This window comes from Convolutriloba macropyga, chromosome 9 (assembly GCF_964194025.1).
Source record: "Convolutriloba macropyga chromosome 9, txConMacr16.3, whole genome shotgun sequence".
Classification (NCBI taxonomy): domain Eukaryota; kingdom Metazoa; phylum Xenacoelomorpha; order Acoela; family Convolutidae; genus Convolutriloba; species Convolutriloba macropyga.
This window is the reverse complement of record NC_134476.1, coordinates 31218864-31237763: the sequence shown is the minus strand read 5'-3', so window position 1 is coordinate 31237763 and position 18900 is coordinate 31218864. Positions and strand designations below refer to the sequence as shown.

General features: G+C 35.1%; 2 protein-coding genes across 3 annotated transcripts in view; both read right to left on the bottom strand.

Moving 5' to 3' along the window:
* LOC142346182 (uncharacterized) overlaps nucleotides 1–11229 on the bottom strand; it is a 25289-nt gene extending 14060 nt beyond the window's left edge. Inside the window, exons 1-3 of the mRNA XM_075398692.1 lie at nucleotides 11114–11229; nucleotides 8059–8218; nucleotides 3038–3273 (exon numbers count right to left, since the gene is read on the bottom strand). Of these exons, the coding sequence (XP_075254807.1) occupies nucleotides 3038–3273; nucleotides 8059–8156 (334 nt within the window). The 5' untranslated portion in view covers nucleotides 8157–8218; nucleotides 11114–11229. The remainder of the gene's footprint in view (nucleotides 1–3037; nucleotides 3274–8058; nucleotides 8219–11113) is intronic.
* A 6239-nt stretch (nucleotides 11230–17468) lies between these two features.
* Nucleotides 17469–18900, bottom strand: part of LOC142345334 (uncharacterized) — a 33026-nt gene continuing 31594 nt past the window's right edge. For both annotated transcript variants that reach the window (XM_075397335.1, XM_075397334.1), the window contains exon 6: nucleotides 17469–18838. In XM_075397335.1, the coding sequence (XP_075253450.1) occupies nucleotides 17531–18838 (1308 nt within the window). In that variant the 3' untranslated portion in view covers nucleotides 17469–17530. The remainder of the gene's footprint in view (nucleotides 18839–18900) is intronic.

Here is an 18900-nt window from a genome sequence, read left to right as displayed (position 1 = left end):
CACGGGTAGCCTATCCTTAGAAATTTTTACATAAAAAGTTTTCATTTAAGATGTATCCAAGAAACTTATATGAATGCTCTCTGATCTCTCAAATTTCAGCTTGTTTTTTGATTGTTTGATTTTTTTAGTTGAATTGGAGATCAATCTGATTTCTCATTGCTAAGGTATAAATACAAGTAGAAAAGTTTTATATGTAATTGTGTCAGCCAATTTTGTTTTGAGGAATATATTATCTATCTATCTATATATATATATATATATATATATATATATATATATATATATATATATATATATATATATATACATAAAGATCAGTCGCGATATCTGTAAAATTAAAATCGGCTTACTCAAAACCAAATGAAACTTTTTTCGTGTTTTTAGGGATAGCGTTTTGCGTTGACATAATGATTCAATTTTTTTCAAAAACTGCCATTGTTAGAATTTTTGAGTTAATAATACAAATTTTAATTAAAATGTTTCTTCTTTTCAGCAGAATTGCAACGCTCAAACTGAAATGGGAACTGCAACGGGAAATTTTTACTCTTTAGCATTTAAAAACATTTGCGGATAAATTTCGCTACAAAAATGGTTGACTTGTATTCAGGCATATTTTTGCGGAATGCATTGATAATACAAATTTCAAAAATTTTTACAACACCTCTAATTTTGTGTCTTCGGTAGAGTTGCTTGTGCAAGCTTTTTATTTTAGCGAACAAAACGTTAAAATACTTTCTTTTGAACTTTAAGTTAATTGTTGGTTTTTTTTGCATATTTTGTCTTTTTTTACTCCCAATAAACTAGATACGTTCCTCTTCCAAGGGACGATAACAGATCAACTATACTTCGATTATTCTTTTGTTTGGTGGTGGTGAGCATCTGAATCTTCTTTACTTTATTAGACGGGCAATCTGAACTTCAATATGTTTCGTGAAGGCCTCAAGGTTTCTCAAAATTTTTTTATTTTTTTTTATTGGTTGGATAAAAGACTCACGAAGAAACAGAATACATGTTGTCTGTTGAACTATTTACAAAACTATTGACCTTATCTTTCGACGCATTTTGCGTAAGCTTTTTTTGTTTGGTTCATCATCAGAAAACTTTGATGTTTGAAGCGTGATAATTTTATTTTTTGATTTTTTAAAAGTCGCAGTATCCGTTTATTTCTAAAAGTTACTGTTGATCATCGTTACTTAACTATTATGATTTGACTTGATAATCTTTATAACCTATTTTCTATGTTCTTATTATGTCTATCTTTTTTTTTTTAAAAAAACAAGACGTAATGATTTCAATTAACTTCATTTTGTTGCCAATGAAGCTGAAATACTGAGTAACGTCTGGTTCACTTTACTTTTTGATAATCCACTTAAAAACGAGAACAGAATACAAAGTGTTTTGTTTCGCGCAAAAAATATTCACATCGAATAAATTTTGTTTTTGTGCCGTTAATTTGAAGCTTGGTTAGTTTTCTCTCTTTAAAATAAAAAAATGCAGCAATTTGGTGATGATATGAAGTATGTTTTGTTTTGTTTTTTGAGTTCATTACACAATTAAAAAGTTAAATGCCAAAACCTGAAATAATTTGTTTGTACACAAAATAGTTGCCACGATAATTTTGCCTACAACATCAGACGTTGGGAATTGTCCACAGTGCAAGCATTTCACAGGAAAATAATAGCTTATCTGATGATATTCCATTGTTTTAGTTCGGGTTTGAAATTTAGATTGGTTGACCTGTTTCGTTGACATGAGAAATTTAAATGCGTTTTTTATTTTGAAAAATTGAGCGTTTCATAAATGCAAAATCATAAAGGAAAAAATTATACATTTAAGCTCAGTTATACAATATGCTTAGGAGAATATAAATTCGGCACGAAGATAGAGTTTTCAAGGACTGAAAAAACATTTGTTTAACTTGGTACATAGATTTTGTCATTGTTGTTAACATGTAGTCCTTATTAATAAGAAGTTGAAGTGAATTGAGCCAATTTGTACATGTTTTTGATGGTTTTTTGTGTAGTTTTGTTCTATGAGGCAAACAGGTGGTTTTCACCCAGAAAATGTAATTTTTTGCATGTTTTGGCGACATTATTTTAAGTTTGAACCTCAACACCATAAACTATCAGTTGATGTTGGTAATATTTTGTTGCTATATTATGTTTCTTTTCTTTTCCGAATTTCTCGTGTCGCCGTTTGGATCTTACTGATCATCATAATTTGCAGTTAATGACAAGATGTTATTTTTTTCTGGTTTTGGTCAGTAAGTTAACAGCTAATTTGTATAATTAAAAAAAAACTATCGCCCATCACAGGAAGACGTGTTTAATTTGCAGGTTTTTAGTTGTAGCTGTTAATTTGTTGATAATATTCGCCGCAATAGTGTTGTATATTTTTCAGGACAAATTGAATCCGCTTCAGTCTTTTCATAGGCTCAAAATATAAATTTTTATGATCGTTGTATGTTTAGTAAATTTCCATAAAATCCATATATGGCGTTTTATGATTGGTAAGTTTTTTTATGGTGCTAAACCCGGGTAGTTTTGTCTGCTTTCATTCTTTCTGGGTTCTATTGTTAAGTTCTTATTCGTTTTATTTCTTTATTCATTTTTAATTTAATACTGTGCTTGAGGATGGACTTCGTTTACTGCCCGCGGTGGTCAAACTTTGTTAAAATAAATTTCTAGATTGAATTGCCGGAATTGAGTTGTTTTCTGTTTTATCTTTTGAAAAACAAACGTACCACTAAATTCTCCGATCCAAAATACAAATTACTATACAGAAGCAGAAACAACGTGTTGTAAATAATTTTATGACCTGCAGTATGAAATTTTCTCTCGCTCACGCATCACATCAAAATTTCATAGAAAGTGTTACAGCAGTGATTGGGCACCAGGAATAAGCAATCAGTTACAAAAAAACAGAGGTAGTGCAACGTGGCAAAACTGTACCAATTGTTTGTTCTAATCAAAAGATGATAATCAGGTATCTTGAGCTGCTTCAAATTTGAGAAATTGATTGAGTTTTGAGCTCCCCTCAAACTTTTTTGTTTCCGGCTCACTTGTCTCACTATCGCTTGTTGAATCCCTTCTCCTTCTCGCTCTCTCATTTTGACTCCGACCTTTTCTTTGCAAATTTCTCTTCTTCCGATTTTCATAAGATGTGGGCCCTTCATTCGGAAAGTAATGGACACCTCTATTGTCCTGCAGGCGATTCCAGCTGCCTTTTCCAAAAAACTTACGGAGTGTATAATCATAAGGCTGTGCGTCAGGTCTAAAATATTTTAAAATTTTTTCAAAATATTATTGGACTGTAGTTGAATCTATATGGTGTTAATTTAATAAACCTACAACTAAAAACAAACATTAAATTTTGAGCCAGGTTTTTATTACATTTAGAAGCAACTCGCTCACAGCAAATCCATCTTTTACTGCAAATGAAGCATGCCAACGAAAAGCAGACCGATCCGACAAAAGAGAAATAGAAAAATAATAACAAAAGTGGATTTTTCAAAACGTTGAAAATACATTCAAAAAGTATATATCTACCAAAACTTACAAGCAAATATGACTCCTGATTTATGGCAACATCACCGTAAAAATAACCCCGACATTTTTTGTTTTAGATAGAAAAAATGCTACCAGAATAAACTTAGGAGATGATAATTACCACATACATACAAATCCCGAAAGTCGTGCAACAATTTATCCAACTCTTTTTTTTGCACCTTATTACCGATGTCAAAATGCTTTTTTTCCAAATGAACACATTTATTGAAATGTAATGATACCCTGCTCACAACCTTTCTTTGATTATTTTAATTCAATTTTTCTCTGTTTCTCGCAATTGTCAGCCTACTAGTGCTGTTTAGCAACTTTGAGATTTCTTCTTCTGTTATGAAACAAGTAACATCGGGGTACGTCAATTCTTGTCTCAAAGTTTTTGTTAACAACTTAAACAACTCATAAATATGTAGTTCTCTTATGTGGAGGTATTTTAAACTTTTCTTTAATTTTAGCAAGGCTTTCATATTTTCTAAGCTTCTACGAATTCCGAAATATCAATTTTTGTTGGTTTTCAACCTTGAATAAAAATGATTTGGTTGTAATGACCTAAACTAATACTCCGTGTTGATAAAATGGTTGGATGTATGGTTTTTAAACTTGGTATAACTGGTTGCTCTTGAAAAAGGCAGGCATCTGATATATAACAGATGCTACCTTTGACGCACATTATTACAATTTTTCGCAGGTGTGTCAAATTCCTGTTCGTTGTCAGTTTCCAACCCAAAGTATCTGCCACTTTTCGCAACCTTATCAATAATCGAGTTTTTTCCGTTTACAACATTTGATTTGAAAGAAAAATTATAAAAGTTTTGTCGCTGTTTAGTGTTAGTCTGTCGTTTTCGAACCAGAATCTTATTTTCATAGTTACTTCTTCGTTACCCTCGCCCAAATGTTTATTGTGAAACAAGTTACACTAGACATCAAAGGGAGTCAAGTCTGAGTTAGTTTCATCTACTCCTAGATCTTTTACATAAATGAGGAACAAGAGAGGACATAGTACACTACCCTGGGGAACCCCAGTGCTTACTACATCTATGAAGAATTTTGTCTGTTTAAGTCAACAGTTTGTTTTTTGTTTTTTAAAAAACAGCGTAACAAGTTTCCAATAACTCCCCTCAAGCCGTAATTTTTACGCTTTGCAAGCAAAATATTGTGATCTACAGTATCAAAAGCTTTGGTTAAATCAATATATGTACATTGTGGTAAGTGCTCTTATTCTATCTACTACGACAAAATACCATCAATTGTACTTCTTTTGTTCCTGAAGCCAAAATGGTTATGTTTTAATAATCTGTGTTTAGTTAGAAATTGGTTAATTTGGGAAAAAAAAACTTTTCAAAAATTTTCGCTAATTTTTAGAATTTCAGGAAAGTTTCCGGAAACAAAACACTGGTTTACAAACACTTCAATCCATCACAAATGGCAGTATTTAGTTTTTTCAATTACATTTTTCAAAATCAAACAAAAACAGGTCTTTCCCAATAAATCTCCCAAAAAAATTACTTCCTGCTTTTGGAAAATTTATAGCAATGGGCATAGGTTAATTGCACTCTAGGCAAGGTGAGCAGAGGGGTACTACGGGGTGACATTTTAAAAGATCTGTAAGGATGCACTAGTCCTCTAAAAGGTTTATGCATTGTTATGATAGTCTCTAATTGACATGCAATTGGAAAAGGAGCGACACTTTAGTTGATGTTATGGTCAAATTCAAGTTTTCAACTCCATTTTTTTTATACTGAGTGAATTTTGCCAAAAAACTTGCGCTTGCAATTATACATTTTGTTTGTCAATGGTTATCCCTAACATAAAATACATCAGTTTTCGATAGCTTAAATAAGAACTGTCTCAAATTGTTTTGTGTCAATTTTTAAAAATTTTCAAGATCTAGGGCTGTCAGGAATTTCAACTTTTGGCAAGTGGTGTAACATAGTCAGGGTTTTGATGTTCAAGTTTGACCAGCTGATTTGCGGTTGATGTTGATGCCTGGTCCAAAACTAAATTGGCTAATACGCTTCCTTTTGAAAAAAAACATTAAAAAAATAGTTTTCATTATATCTTCAATTTCAACTGACCAATCCGTTCTGTCTGGGTACAATTTCATTGGGACAGGACAATCATGTTGCTGTGCCTAACTTGCCTGTTCCCTTAGGGGGGAGTAGTCCCCCACAACAATCTTGATTTTGCTATATATTGACAAATTCGAAGAAAAAATGGAAATATTGATAAAATCGTTTTCTAATAACTGCTAAAACCAACTCCCAGTAATTTATTTGGCTCAAAATTAGCGTTTGTGACATCGTTTTTTTACTTTTGGTCAGATAAGCTTTTTTCGTCACACATTCAAAAAAAATTTGCTCAAAGATTTTAAAAACCATTTTTATTGTTTTTTTTAATAACAAGGCTGCAATTTAACTAACTGGACGAACGACTGGAGTTTACGGGTCAGAACTCAAATTGGTCAGCACTAGAAGTTTTTCGAATAGGGCCCCCTGTGCCCACTAACAGTAAAAAAAATTAGATCAAAATCAATTTTTGGAGACGTTGTAGGTCAGAAATACATTTCTAAAGAATACATTTGCAAATTTGGTTAAAGCTCAATCGTTTTTGAACAAAAGTAGCAAAAAGCCACTATACCAAAAATCATGATTTTGAAAAAGGCGACTTCTACGTCTTTTTATCTGATTATTCGCCTAAACATGCTCATCTGTGATTGATGTTCCATTTTGAAAAAAATATCTCAATTCTTAGTATGAAAAAATCTTTGGAGCTTTTACACACTTAAAGGTGCAAGAAGAATTTTACCACAGTTCGAGGTGTTTGTCTGTTGTCTCCAGGTTGTTCAAACCTTCTGTTTTTCAAAATAGGAAACATATATGCAAAGCTATTTATTTTTCATCTGTAAAATTTTTACCTTTTGCTTACGCATCGAAGAGAAAAAAACCATCAATTTGTAGTTTTTGTAATCTAAACTCGAAATTGAGCTGTTCAGAATTTTTGAAAAAATATGCATTAAATTTAGTTAGTGTAGTTGTTAGAACAGTTTTGGTTGTCACGAGTAATTATTTACATTTTCACGCCTAAAGGTTAACGATTTGGTTAACTTGACCAAAAAATTTCAAAAACAAAAAGTCTTTTATTAAGTAACAACTATGTTTCGTGAAAAAATATCCGCCTTTTATGTTATTTGCTTGTTGCTGATTAAAACTAGCGTACAAATCAGGTTTTCTGTATCGAAAAAAATTTTCAAAACAACATAGGCTGTAAGTGTTTTTTTTTTATAATACAGAGTTGTTTCGAAAAAATATTCCATTTCATGAAAATAAACCTTTTCAGTAATTTGGAAACAGTTTGATGTGAAAAAAACAACATAAAATGTGGAAAAAACAGTTTGATGTTTCATTATCAAAACAACAGAAAAACAAAAATCATTTTTGAACTTTGGAGACGGAAAATGTTATTTTATTTAATATTCTTTATATTATCAGAGAATATCTTTCAAATTATATCCTCTGGATATACTATCTACAACAAAACAGATAGAGAAACAATAGAGAACAGAACTATAGAGAGTCCGTAAGCTCGCGGATTGTCAGGTCCGAAAATTCAATAGAATTATACTGAATTTGTTTTCTGAAATTTGAAAAACTATTTTTCACTTCTCTGCAATTTATAATTTCTCTTTGAATCTGTATTTTCTAGTCTGTCAGCGTTTCTGTAAATGAAAAAAACTGCATAGTTCTCTGATTTTGAGACCCTTAAATAAAGAACCCAGAGTTTCTTGGTAAAGTGAAAAACAATTTTTTTTTATTTTTCTGTTCACATAAAATTTTTTGAATATTCTAATTCCTTATAAACAAGACTGAAAAGTAAAAGCAAAAAAACGTAAGTTTCTTAGAAAAATATTAATGCTAAACACTACTAGTTAAGAGACTTTAAGGACAACAGAATCTTTCCTCCACATCTTTGAAGCAAATAGATGTAGAGTGCAAAAACTGCCGAGAAATCTAATAAAAATTAAAAAATTTTCTCAATCCTTGTCAAAGGTTTACTAAATATGTTTCAAAACAAAATTGTAACAAAACAAAATTAAATATAGCTGGTTATCGATCTCATTATGTGTATAAATGTTTGCTCATTATGATCATAAAACATCAATAATTTCAAAAAATGTTGGGTCAATATGATCATGAAACATCAATAATTTCAAAAATGTTGGCTCAATATGATCATAAAACAACAATAATGTCAAAACAGGGGGGGGGGATTTTTGCAACATTGAGAGGCATTGTTGGAACAGTCTTGTTCAATTATATCAGAATTAATTCTCGGCTCGGCAAAATTTTTGCTTTTTAATTAGTTAAAACCTTACTCATTTCTCCGGTCGAATTTATTACAATGTAAACTTTTTCAGCTATGAACGCCAATGGTTCGTACTGCTAGTCCTACGACCTGGTTTTAGTGAATATGAGCTACAAAATGAACTAGTATGTACCTGTATTGCTGAGTCTCTGGGTTACGTCGAGCCAACGACCCAGATTCGATGACTCTGGTGTTGCCACCGATGAAGTTACGATAGGATTCTCGGTCCATTTAATGAGTTTGTTTACGTTTATCTTGGTTTAGACTTAGTTTGATTCTTGCATTATTGCTGCCTTCAACTGTTCACCGTGTAGAACGTGACCATCTAGACTGGATTTTTTCACGAAATTTAAATTCTCTAGTTGAGGTCAACTTTATGAGAATTCAAAGTTCATTTTTCCCATTGTAGCCCCAGCCCGCTCCACCCGACGAAATCAATGCCCACATTATGGCAGGGTGACGGGTGTATACGTTAAATGATCACTAAGCTGAAAACCCCATAATTCACTAGTCGAGGGTCCAAGTAATCGATGACACATTCTGTTCATAGGTTGCCTCAAATTTTTTCATAGCAATTGAATTTGAGATATGGTCTTTCGATAGACCATTTAGCGGCAGTAAATGAATGAAAAATTTCATGGTTGCTGAATACTTCAAACTAGACTGGGGGGGGGTTCAAACCTAGTTTTCAAAATTCCGAGTTTTTTCAAACCTGGTAAAAACACAATAAAATTTTAAAAGAAAAATAACTAAACATAACAAACTCGGTGTGCTTTCCCGAACAAAAACCTGCGGCGTGTCAGGGATTTAAACCTTTGACGTGAATTTTTTGTTTATATTGTTTACAAGATTTATCAAGATTTATGCAAGATTTATAAAGATCTCAGCAAACTTTGCCAAGAAATATTCTTACCATGTATTGAAATGATCTTGTCAAGACCTTACCAAAGTGATCCAGTAATTTTTGCCTCTCAAGAAGATCTCGGCAAAATTTTCCGGGTTTTTCCCATTATAGCCCCTCCATGAAATTTTAGCCCCCCCCTTTTATGGCATAAATACTATGATGGGGGCTATAGGTTATCTAGCCGCTAAGCTGGGGAGGGGGGCTGAAATGGGGAAAGACCCGTTGTTTCAAATTTGCAAGAATGGTCAAGATCTTGCATGACATCGTAAGATGTATCAAGTTTCGTTGCACTGGGTTACCTATGAATTTTTGGATCTATTCTGTTTCGCCCCCCCCCCCCCCCAGCTTAGTGAGCATAAATCTTTTATGACCCCCAGGCGCACGTGCTATATTATTACATAGTAACATGCTATAGAACAACATAAAATTTGTAACTGGGGGTCATAAAAAACACTGGGGGCCGAAACAGAATAGAGTCCAATTTTTTCTCTTTGTTTTCTGGCAATTATATCCTTTATGCATTGAACTGAATTAGATTCTTTTTCATTATATTTTGGGATCTATTCTGTTTCGGCCCCCATTCTTTTTATGATCCTCAGTTACGAATTATATGTTCTTGCATAGTACGTTACTATGTAAAAAAATAGCCTGGGGGTCATAAAAGATTTCTGCTTACTAAGCGGGAGGGGGGGGGGCGAAACAGAATAGATCCATATTTTCTTTGAATATCACGAATGCTAAAGTCCTTTTTGTTAGTTGGGATTTATTCTGTTTCGCCCCCAGTGTTTTTTATGACCCTCAGTTACAAATTATCTGTTGTTATATAGCACGTTACTATGTAGGAAAATAGCACGTGCACCTGGGGGTCATAAAAACGGATCTTTTCCGTTTGTGCCCCCCCCCAGCTTAGTGGGTGCATATCATTTGCAACCCCCAGACGCACGTGCAATATTTTTACATAATGATTTACTATGTAATGACACGTGCTCTGTCACTGGGGGGAGCATAACGTACTGGGGGGGGGGGGCACAAACGGAAAAGATCCATAAAACTTATGCTAACTAAGCTTGGGGGGGCAAATAGATCCGTTAGTTGTATTGTTGTCACTGGTACATATACACTAATCACGAAAATATTGTAACAAAAAAAACGATAGAAGTGACCAATAAAAATAAATCGACTGCCATTCCCAGTTTTTTGCGCAACCCTAGACCGCTCTGATCAGATTTCGCAGACTTTGCCCTCTTATCAGACCATCGTGCGACCCAGAGCCCTCTGATCAGACTCTAGTGCGACCCAAGAAATTGTGCGACAGTAGTGCGATCCCAAAGGGGTCTTTCCCTTTATAGCCCCCAAAAGACCTCTAATCAGACAATCGTGCGACCCAAATCCTTCTCATCAGATTATCGTGGGACAAAAATGTTTCTTGCCACGCTGGTGCGACCCAAAATTTTGTGCGACCTTAGTGCAACGAACGCTCCCAATGATCAGATCATACTCTAAACTTTGTCATTTATCAGACCACTCATGAATACTAGTTTAGATATTAGTTTAGATTAATCAATTCAAACCCATATACTACCCAGCTTAAAATTGAATGATCTGGTATATGTTTTTAGGGTTACGACTGAACTAATTGATAAAAATATAAACAAAAATTCATTTTGAAGTGCCTGCAATTTATCTTTTGAGTCATCAAAAACGGTGATATAAAACTGCAGTCAAGCAGTCAAATATAAATGGTCAGTTAATGCTCTGTGGTCAGATTTTGGGGCAATTTATGTCCAGACTTTGCCCTCTGATCAGACCGTAGTGCGACCATTGTCCAGACCATTGTGCGAAAAAGAGTTTCCGGGCCTTGTATTTTGGGTCGCACCACGCCACCAGTGTGCGACCCAAATGGTCTGAGCAGAGCGGTCTAGGGTCGCGCACCTAAACCTGAGTTATGAAAATCTGTGAAAGCTAATTGTTTCTGGTATGGAATCTAGCGTGCTTTTGCTATTGTTTTCTGGACCATGCCTTTTACTTTCAATGAGAGGTATTTATTATTCATTTCCTTTTTTGCGCAGTCTCTGGGGTCATTCCCATTAAAGTCCCCCATCTTAGGGGTCAGAAAATCTATAGCCCCCTCCCAATTATGGTAATTTTACCATAATGGAGTTGGGGGGGGGGGGTATAGTTTCAGGGGGCAAACGGGGAAAGATCCCTAGTCTGTTTGGGCGCCCGTATTATTTTAGCCACCATATTTCAAAAATGGTTCTTCAACGGTGAACTAGTCAATTATAATTTGTCAGTTTCGGAATAGGGGAGCGCGTTGTTTCGATGTGAAATTTCGTTTTAGGTTAGTTTCTATCGTTGTTCTTTGCGTCCACAAAAATGCACGTGGGCTAGTCAACGCAACACACTGTGTTGCGAATTTCGTGGTAAATTAATGGCTACGTTCTGTATCCTGCCGCACTTAATGAGCATAAAGTCTTCATCCCTCCCCACCCCCGCCAGTTACAGGGCGCGTGTCATTACGGCATTACATAGGAAATCAGATCTTTTGCATCCCCGGCGCGCGTGACATGTTTTGACATAATGACGCGAGCGTTGCAAATGCTGGGGGTGCATAGCGTACTTGAGGGGGGGGGGGGGGGGGGCAAACGGAAAAATCTCATTGTTGATTAACGGCAATATCTTCATGATGCATGACGTTCATTTTTATCTTTAATTTAGTTTTACTCAGATCAAACTAATTTATTTCGAGCATTGAACTCTACTTGCAACTTTCGTCCTTCCTCATTTCGTCCCCCCCGTAGTATGAAATGATCGGATCTGTTGTTCTGTTTTGCCCCCCCCCCCCAAGCTTAGTGAGCATAAATCTTTTATGACCCCTAGGCGCACGTGCTATTTTCGTACATAAGAACGTGGTATATAACAACATATAATTTGTAACTGGGGGTCATAAAAAACACTGGGGGGACAGAATAGATCCGAATGATCTGTGCTCAACTTCGGTAACCTCATAATGTTATTCGTTCTCTTAGTTTTGCGGCTCTCGTTGAGTCGTACAAAATAATCTTGTAATTGATACGCGTTTTTATTTTCGTTTAAATAACTTTAAATAGCATTCCACTCAGCGATAGCAATATTTAATCACTGTTTCGAATGCTCCCTTTTGGATAATAAATAAATTGAAATATTTCTTTTGAGGAAAAGCTTTCACATTGCCCACGCGAATCAGAAAAAGTAAGTCTAACAGTTCAAGCTCAAAGTTTTTGGTTAAAAAATATCTACTCACCAAAAAAATGGCCGCTTTTCCTGCTAAAGTAAACTCTGTCTCAAACAGTTTACGAAAAGATAACAACATCGGTATCATTCGTTCAACCGGAACAGGGAAGAAAATCACACAACGCAGAGATGAAAATGGACTGTCATCTTGATCTCAACACCACTGTTCTGGTTATGATCCGAATTTCTAGGAATGATTACCATTTTACCACAAAAAACAGCGACAATTTTACAAGCATGGAACATAGTCTAGGCCAAAGTCAATCTGACATTGACAATAAACAAATAGTTTTCGTTTGATGACATTTTTCTGCATTTTAATAAGACATTTTTCTGCATTTTAATATTTCCTGTGAATATAAGATAAGCGTTGAAATTAGCGCGGTGAATATTTGTAAGATTTGCGATTTTAGCGGTGAAAAATTTTTTTTTCACCGCATTCTGCTGGTAGCGGTGAAAACTTTTTTCACCGCATTCTGCTGGTAGCGGTGAAAAATTTTCTTTCACCGCTCAAGCGCTGAAAAAAAATTTTCACCGCTTAAAAGTTTTTTTTTCACCGCATTCATCGCATTGAACGCAAATCTTACACTTTTACTCAAATTCACCGCAAATCTTAAATCTTTTAGCGATTTTTAGCGGTGACACCTCGACCCGGGTCAGAAGAAATAGGAGCTTACATCAATTGTTACAACAAGAGACGAACGGTGCAATAAGGAAGTTTCCGTCACAAAGTATCAATTTAGGGTTTTCTTCACTGGCATCGTTTCAGGGTTCAAAAACGGATGCCATATAAATGGTGCTTTTCTGCAATTTATCCCGTAATTCTGCGGACCAAAAATACATCGGAAAAATCTTGAACAGAGAATATGCAGAAAAATGACACCCTGATGTTCATTTTTAAAAATCATTTTTGACTAGTTTTCATTTCGAAATTTTGCTATTAAGTCACTATCCACGTGAACGCTTAAATCTTTTTAATAATAAAATGATGAAATACAATAACAGATAAACGCGACAACAACAACCGAATGAAGGATAAAATTGAAGGCAGTTTGCCGTAACGTACTTTCTCCAAAAATCCAAATATCTGGAAGTCAGTTTTTAAATTTTTGTTGAGAACCACTTTAGCGAGGGAGGAACTATATGCTCATCGGGGTCTTTTTGTTCAGTTAATTTTCGCTTCGCCGATTGATCTATTCATCTTTGAGGGTTGTGAGAGTATCATTGGAAACATTGTCCAGCTTAGAATATCAAATTAAAAAGATTTTTTTTTGGATTTCGCTTTTCGAAGAAGTTATGGGGGTTGAAAATTATGTTTACATTAGGCTCACTTAAGTTGGTTCATTCACAATATTAGTAATTTTTGCTTAAATTCTGATCAAATTGGTCTAAAAACATGGTAAAGTTGTTGTAATTAGTCTCATTGGTTTAATGTTTAAAAATACAAAACGGTTGCTAAAATGTTTGAACCAACCCCTTCGCGTAAAATTGTGGCTACCTTTAACCTTTAAAAAAAAATCAGAATTATTTTTTTCTTGGAAAATGGCCCCTAATGTGTTTCCTTAGCTTAATTTGTCTCAATCGAATGGATGTGCAGACATGAAACTACAGAAAAGATCTTCGTTTACTCAGAGGAGGACCATTTTAAAACCCAATTCCTATAAAGTATTCTCTAACTAACAGTTTAGCGGTATTTTGCTAATTTAATTCTCAAATAATTTTCTCAAAAGGGTAATGTTTTTGGATACATTAAGATTTTCATATGCTGAAATATTTATTTTGGATTTCTGGAGCGCTTTTTTAACCGCCGCATACCGGTAGCAAGAACAGTTATGGTTTCTCATTGACAATATATGTAATGAGAGTTAATTTCAGTAATTGAGAAATCCCATTTTTCTTAAAATAGGTCCAATAAAAATTTGTTTTTAGTAAATCTCATAGATTTTATGACAAAAAAGCTATTTTCGTGAAAATTTGATTGATACAATAGCTTTGCTAGCAGTTGTTTTCTTTTTCTGTTTAATCAAACGCTTTTTTCCGCTATCGAAGGAGTTGAGTTGATACCTTGACTTGTTAGGTATAATAAAACCATTATGTATCAACTCTGATATTTTGAGTTGATACCTAACGGTTTTTCGCTAAGAAAACCTTATAAACATCCGATAATCATCACTTAAATTGAGATATTAATTTTCTGTCAAATTGATTTTCTGTCAACAATTTGTTTGCGTAAAATTATCTGTAAACATTCTTTTTCTGCCTGTGTTTGTTCTTTTTTTGTTGTCTTTCGACTTATTTTCTAAATTGACATGTCCGATTTGCTTCCGTGGCAGTGAAATTCAATCAATTTACTATATTTTACGTGAAATTTTAGCTAGATTTATTGGATTCTAAAAAACTAGATTTCAAAAATAATTACTAGATCTTTCAAGGTGAATATTTTGCTTTTATATGTCAGACTAAGTCATGCTTTTAAATGTTTTTTGGAAAATACATTATCCATAGTTTAACAGAGACTGCTGCACCTCAATCCAAGGGTCACTTGTTAAGGTATTGTTTCTGATACAAAACTTGATGTTAGCAAAATTTGCGCGAAACTTCGCTATTTCCAGTGTCAAAGTTCTCGACAGACAAGACAGCCTCAAAGTATGCGCATCTGATTCAGCAATTTTTGACGTGCATATTTGTGCAATTAGGTGTTTTATAATGTCGGCTCTATAGATAGCAAACATTTTTGACCACTTCACACGCTCATGAGCCCATTTTGATGAAGCGAGTATAAATCCGGGAAATCTATTATATTGCAACGTCATTATTTATTCTTGGTGACCATATTAAGTTGATATGAGAATAGGAGAATCTCAATTAATTGATTCGGCTGATGTTATTTCATAAGAGCAGGTTTTTATCTCGATTAATATTTGAGTAACGCTGTTTCGTTCGGTTTTCCTGGTCTGTTAGATTCCCTCCCGGGTTGGAGTTTCACTGATCTCCACTAGTGGTCCACTATTGTTTCACTGAACAACATCGATGGATCACTGGTATTTTATAATCATTTTATAGTGGGCTCTAGTGGACCACTAGTGGAATTATTAAGGGACACTATTGGGGCACTTGTGGTAGATCTCAAGATGCATGAGTACGTTTAACATGAGTTTTGCATACTCGCATGTACAAATAAAACACCGATTGAACACTAAATGTTTTTAAAGGATTACAAATGCTATTTAAACAATGTTAATGGCTCAAAGTTGGGTACGGTGGCCACGCCAAGGCCTAGAGTGTCCTTCAAATACAAGTTCAATCCTAGCTGCAAAAGAAACTCCTAAAATCTGAAAAAAACAGAAACACTTTATATTACATTACAAAATTTACACAAATAATCACACATCGTGATAAAACCCAATCAAGGGCAAGCGAGAAAAAAAAATTAAAATTTTTTCTGGAGAGCTATACCATTTTTTTGATATCTTAGACTATATATGCTCTGGATAGCGTGTCCACCCAATTTGTTTCTAATTGAACAACTCCTAGGCTAGCTTGAAAAAATATATTTTTGAAACGTTATTTTGCTCATTATGCACGAAAAGAAAGAAAAATCCAAATTTTTTTAGGAAAGCTATACTGAAAACACTAAAGACTCTTTATACCCAGGGGAGCGGGTCCACTACTTTTGGTTCTATACGGACAACTCCTCGACTAGCTTGAAAAGTTAGCATTCTGAAAACGTTTTTGCGCTTTTCCTACCAAACCAAAAAATAATCAACTCGATGAAATAGACTCTAAAAACACTGGTGAGCTTTACTGCCAACTTTGGCTCCATTTGGACAGTTCCTTGACTAGCTTGAAAAAAGTCTTTTTAGAGTACCAAACTAGCTTAAAAAATTATACTGGGCCCTATTTTTACTTCGCTTTGAAAGAACAACTAACCAGAAATAGATAAAAAAAATTTTCTGAATAAATCAAAATTTTTGAACACAAAAATAGTTTAATAACCGAAGCAATCGGGAAAGGATATAGCTCATTAGATCCCCCTCGAAAAAGACTTCTAACGCACATATATTATGTTATCTCTAAAAACTTGGAAATTGAAGCAAACGAGCGTTCACCGATCAAACCTATTTTTCAGAGGGTACCAAACCGTTGATTGACCAATTTTTCTCGAAGACGTTCATAAGACGTTCACCATAGGCTCAAAAGTTTGTGACATAATACCGTAATTCATATTGACCAGTTATCTAGTTGAAACAATCCTTTAAGGAAAAATAAACGATCGAGCAGTGAGCATAGGGTCTGTTACAGAGGTTTGGGATAGAAAATTGTTAATAACTTCTAAAATAGTGAACCGGGATGATGTATAGCCGATTAGATCCGACTTGAAGTAATCTTTCAAAAAACATGTTCCAAAACTTGTTTTGATTAAGTACGTAGAAAAACAAGGCCAATAATAAATGAACTAATATATCCTATTTATCCCCGGCTCAATTGCTCGATCGGTTTTTCCCCCTGAAAATTAACATAGAATTTACAACAGGCAACACAGGAGGAACTCCAAACGTTTTTGACATTCTTTGTGCAGCCATTTGGCTCAATAATAAAAGAAAGTTTTAAAAAATTGGTCGTACTCTCTTCCACAGGTGAAATAGTGCATCAATCCCGAAATTAGCCCCCCTTAACAATCAAAAACTACACTCAGGCCATTATTTCTGCTTTGTTTGAGTTGGCGCTCCAACGGGGTGACAACTAATTTACGGCTTTGTTACCATCAGTCGTGTTACGAAGTGTACACCTGGAAAAAGCTCGAAAATCATGATGCGTTACGGAAATTTTGGTTATTCAAAATCTCCACTTAAATTACGATCACTGTGGAATATTAGTGGAAACTAGTGTTTCACTAGTGCAACACTAGTGAAAGTTGTATCATACTCGCATTTACTGTAATCATAGTGAGCCATTAGTTGAGATCAGTGGGACTCGAACCCGGGCTTGAACAAAGCTGGAAGTTTATTTTGGAGCTTAGTGACTGTTTTAGCTCTTCGGCCCAACTCTTGCATACAGTGTCGTGACGTATGTTGACAGGGAAGCCAAACATGCTCTTCAACTATCTATGATTTGAGTTACCGGCTTATAATTGGAACTACTGAGCTCATGATTAGAAGGATCAAGGCATTGTTTTTAAAAAACGATACCTCGATTAATTGAAATACCGCGACCAAAAACTATAAAAGACCATTCGTCCGAATACCCAAAAATTCACCTCATAATAATGTTTTATTTTATCACATTTCTTCCAATTCAACGAAAGAGGGCTGGCATCGTTCCCTTTTTGTGCAATTTTTTTCCGAAAGAAAGCTAATGTGGAATAAATTAATTTGGTAGTTGACCTTTGTTACCTATATGTTCGATAACGTCTCGAGCGTCAAACACTTCAACGCTTTCGTGACGTCTGTGGTTTTCGGCTTTTATCTTGTCTCCTCCCACGACTTGATTCTGACACTGTACTTCTCGAAGAACTTCTAGAAGCTCTGGACTCTTGGTCAGAACTGGTCTCCGTTTGCTCATCTTTCAGGGTAGTCGATTTTGACCCTGTTTTTGGCGCAATATCGGGTTTTCGAGTCGCTACCTTCGAACTCCAGCTTTGACCCGGAACTTGTCCCGTCAGCTCCCAGACCCGGTGATCCCAGTAGTCCGGATCTAGCTCCTGGGCATCTTGCTCCCGAGATCGGATCTCTCTTCTTGGGTCAAAGTCATCCTTAGACGGTCTCATAGTTCCGGCAATATTGTTTCCACTTTGGTCTTGTATTGCATTTCTTGTGTAATATACCGGACCCTTAGGGACATTCCAAACCCTTCGTGGCGCCTTCCGGTTTGTGGGTGATTTTACATTTTGTTTCCAGCAAACTTTTGGACTGCCAGTTGATCGGTGGTCTCTGCTTTCCTCGCTTAACGAATCTGTACTACTGAATTCCTCGCTTGATGAAGCATTAGTTTCGTTATCAGAAAGACTCAAGGACATATTCTGATCAATAAATTCTTGGCTTGAAGAAACTTCTTGCAGGTCAATTGAATTTTCACTTGCTTGCTGCCCACTGCGACTACCACTTTCACTACTACGATCACTACTGTTACCATTATCAGAATCCGTTTCCCAGTCCGAACTGTCACAATCAGCAGCTGTGGATCCGGTAGACAATTGGGGTTCCAAATTGGGTTCATTTGAGGTACCATCATTTGACCCACTCAAAAGTGGGCTGGGTTTAGCCGGTGTATGTTTGCCCCATTCTAATGGGTTTTCACAGACAGCCCTCTTCGCCTCAAACTGATCTCTGTGATTATCAAATTTTGTTTTATCTTTTCTGCTGCCTTTTTGTCTGCCGAGCATCCGTTTTGCGAATTGTGCATTCAAATTAAATTCAGTTTGTCGATGTTGCAATATTTCGAAAGGGGGCGCTGGTCCAGGGTAATAGCCCAAATGATAAGAGTACAAGAGGTAAAAGAACAGTTCTATAGTATCGACAGATAACAATTTTTCTTTCGGCGTTGCTTGATTAAATAATTTGTAAGCAGCCGGCGCAAATATTACAAAGTAAAATTGAATCAACTTATAAAAATTTGTTCTGAATTTCTGTGAGTGGTGTTGGAAAATGATCACAAGGTCAGCTCTAGATAGTATTTCTTTTTCCATCCGAATTGAGGTAACTTCCTGACGGGTTCTTGGAGGTTTGTTCAGCATTCCCTAAACCAAAAGTTTTATAGATAAATAATTATAAAACTGATTAAGGTTTACTTGAAAGTTTT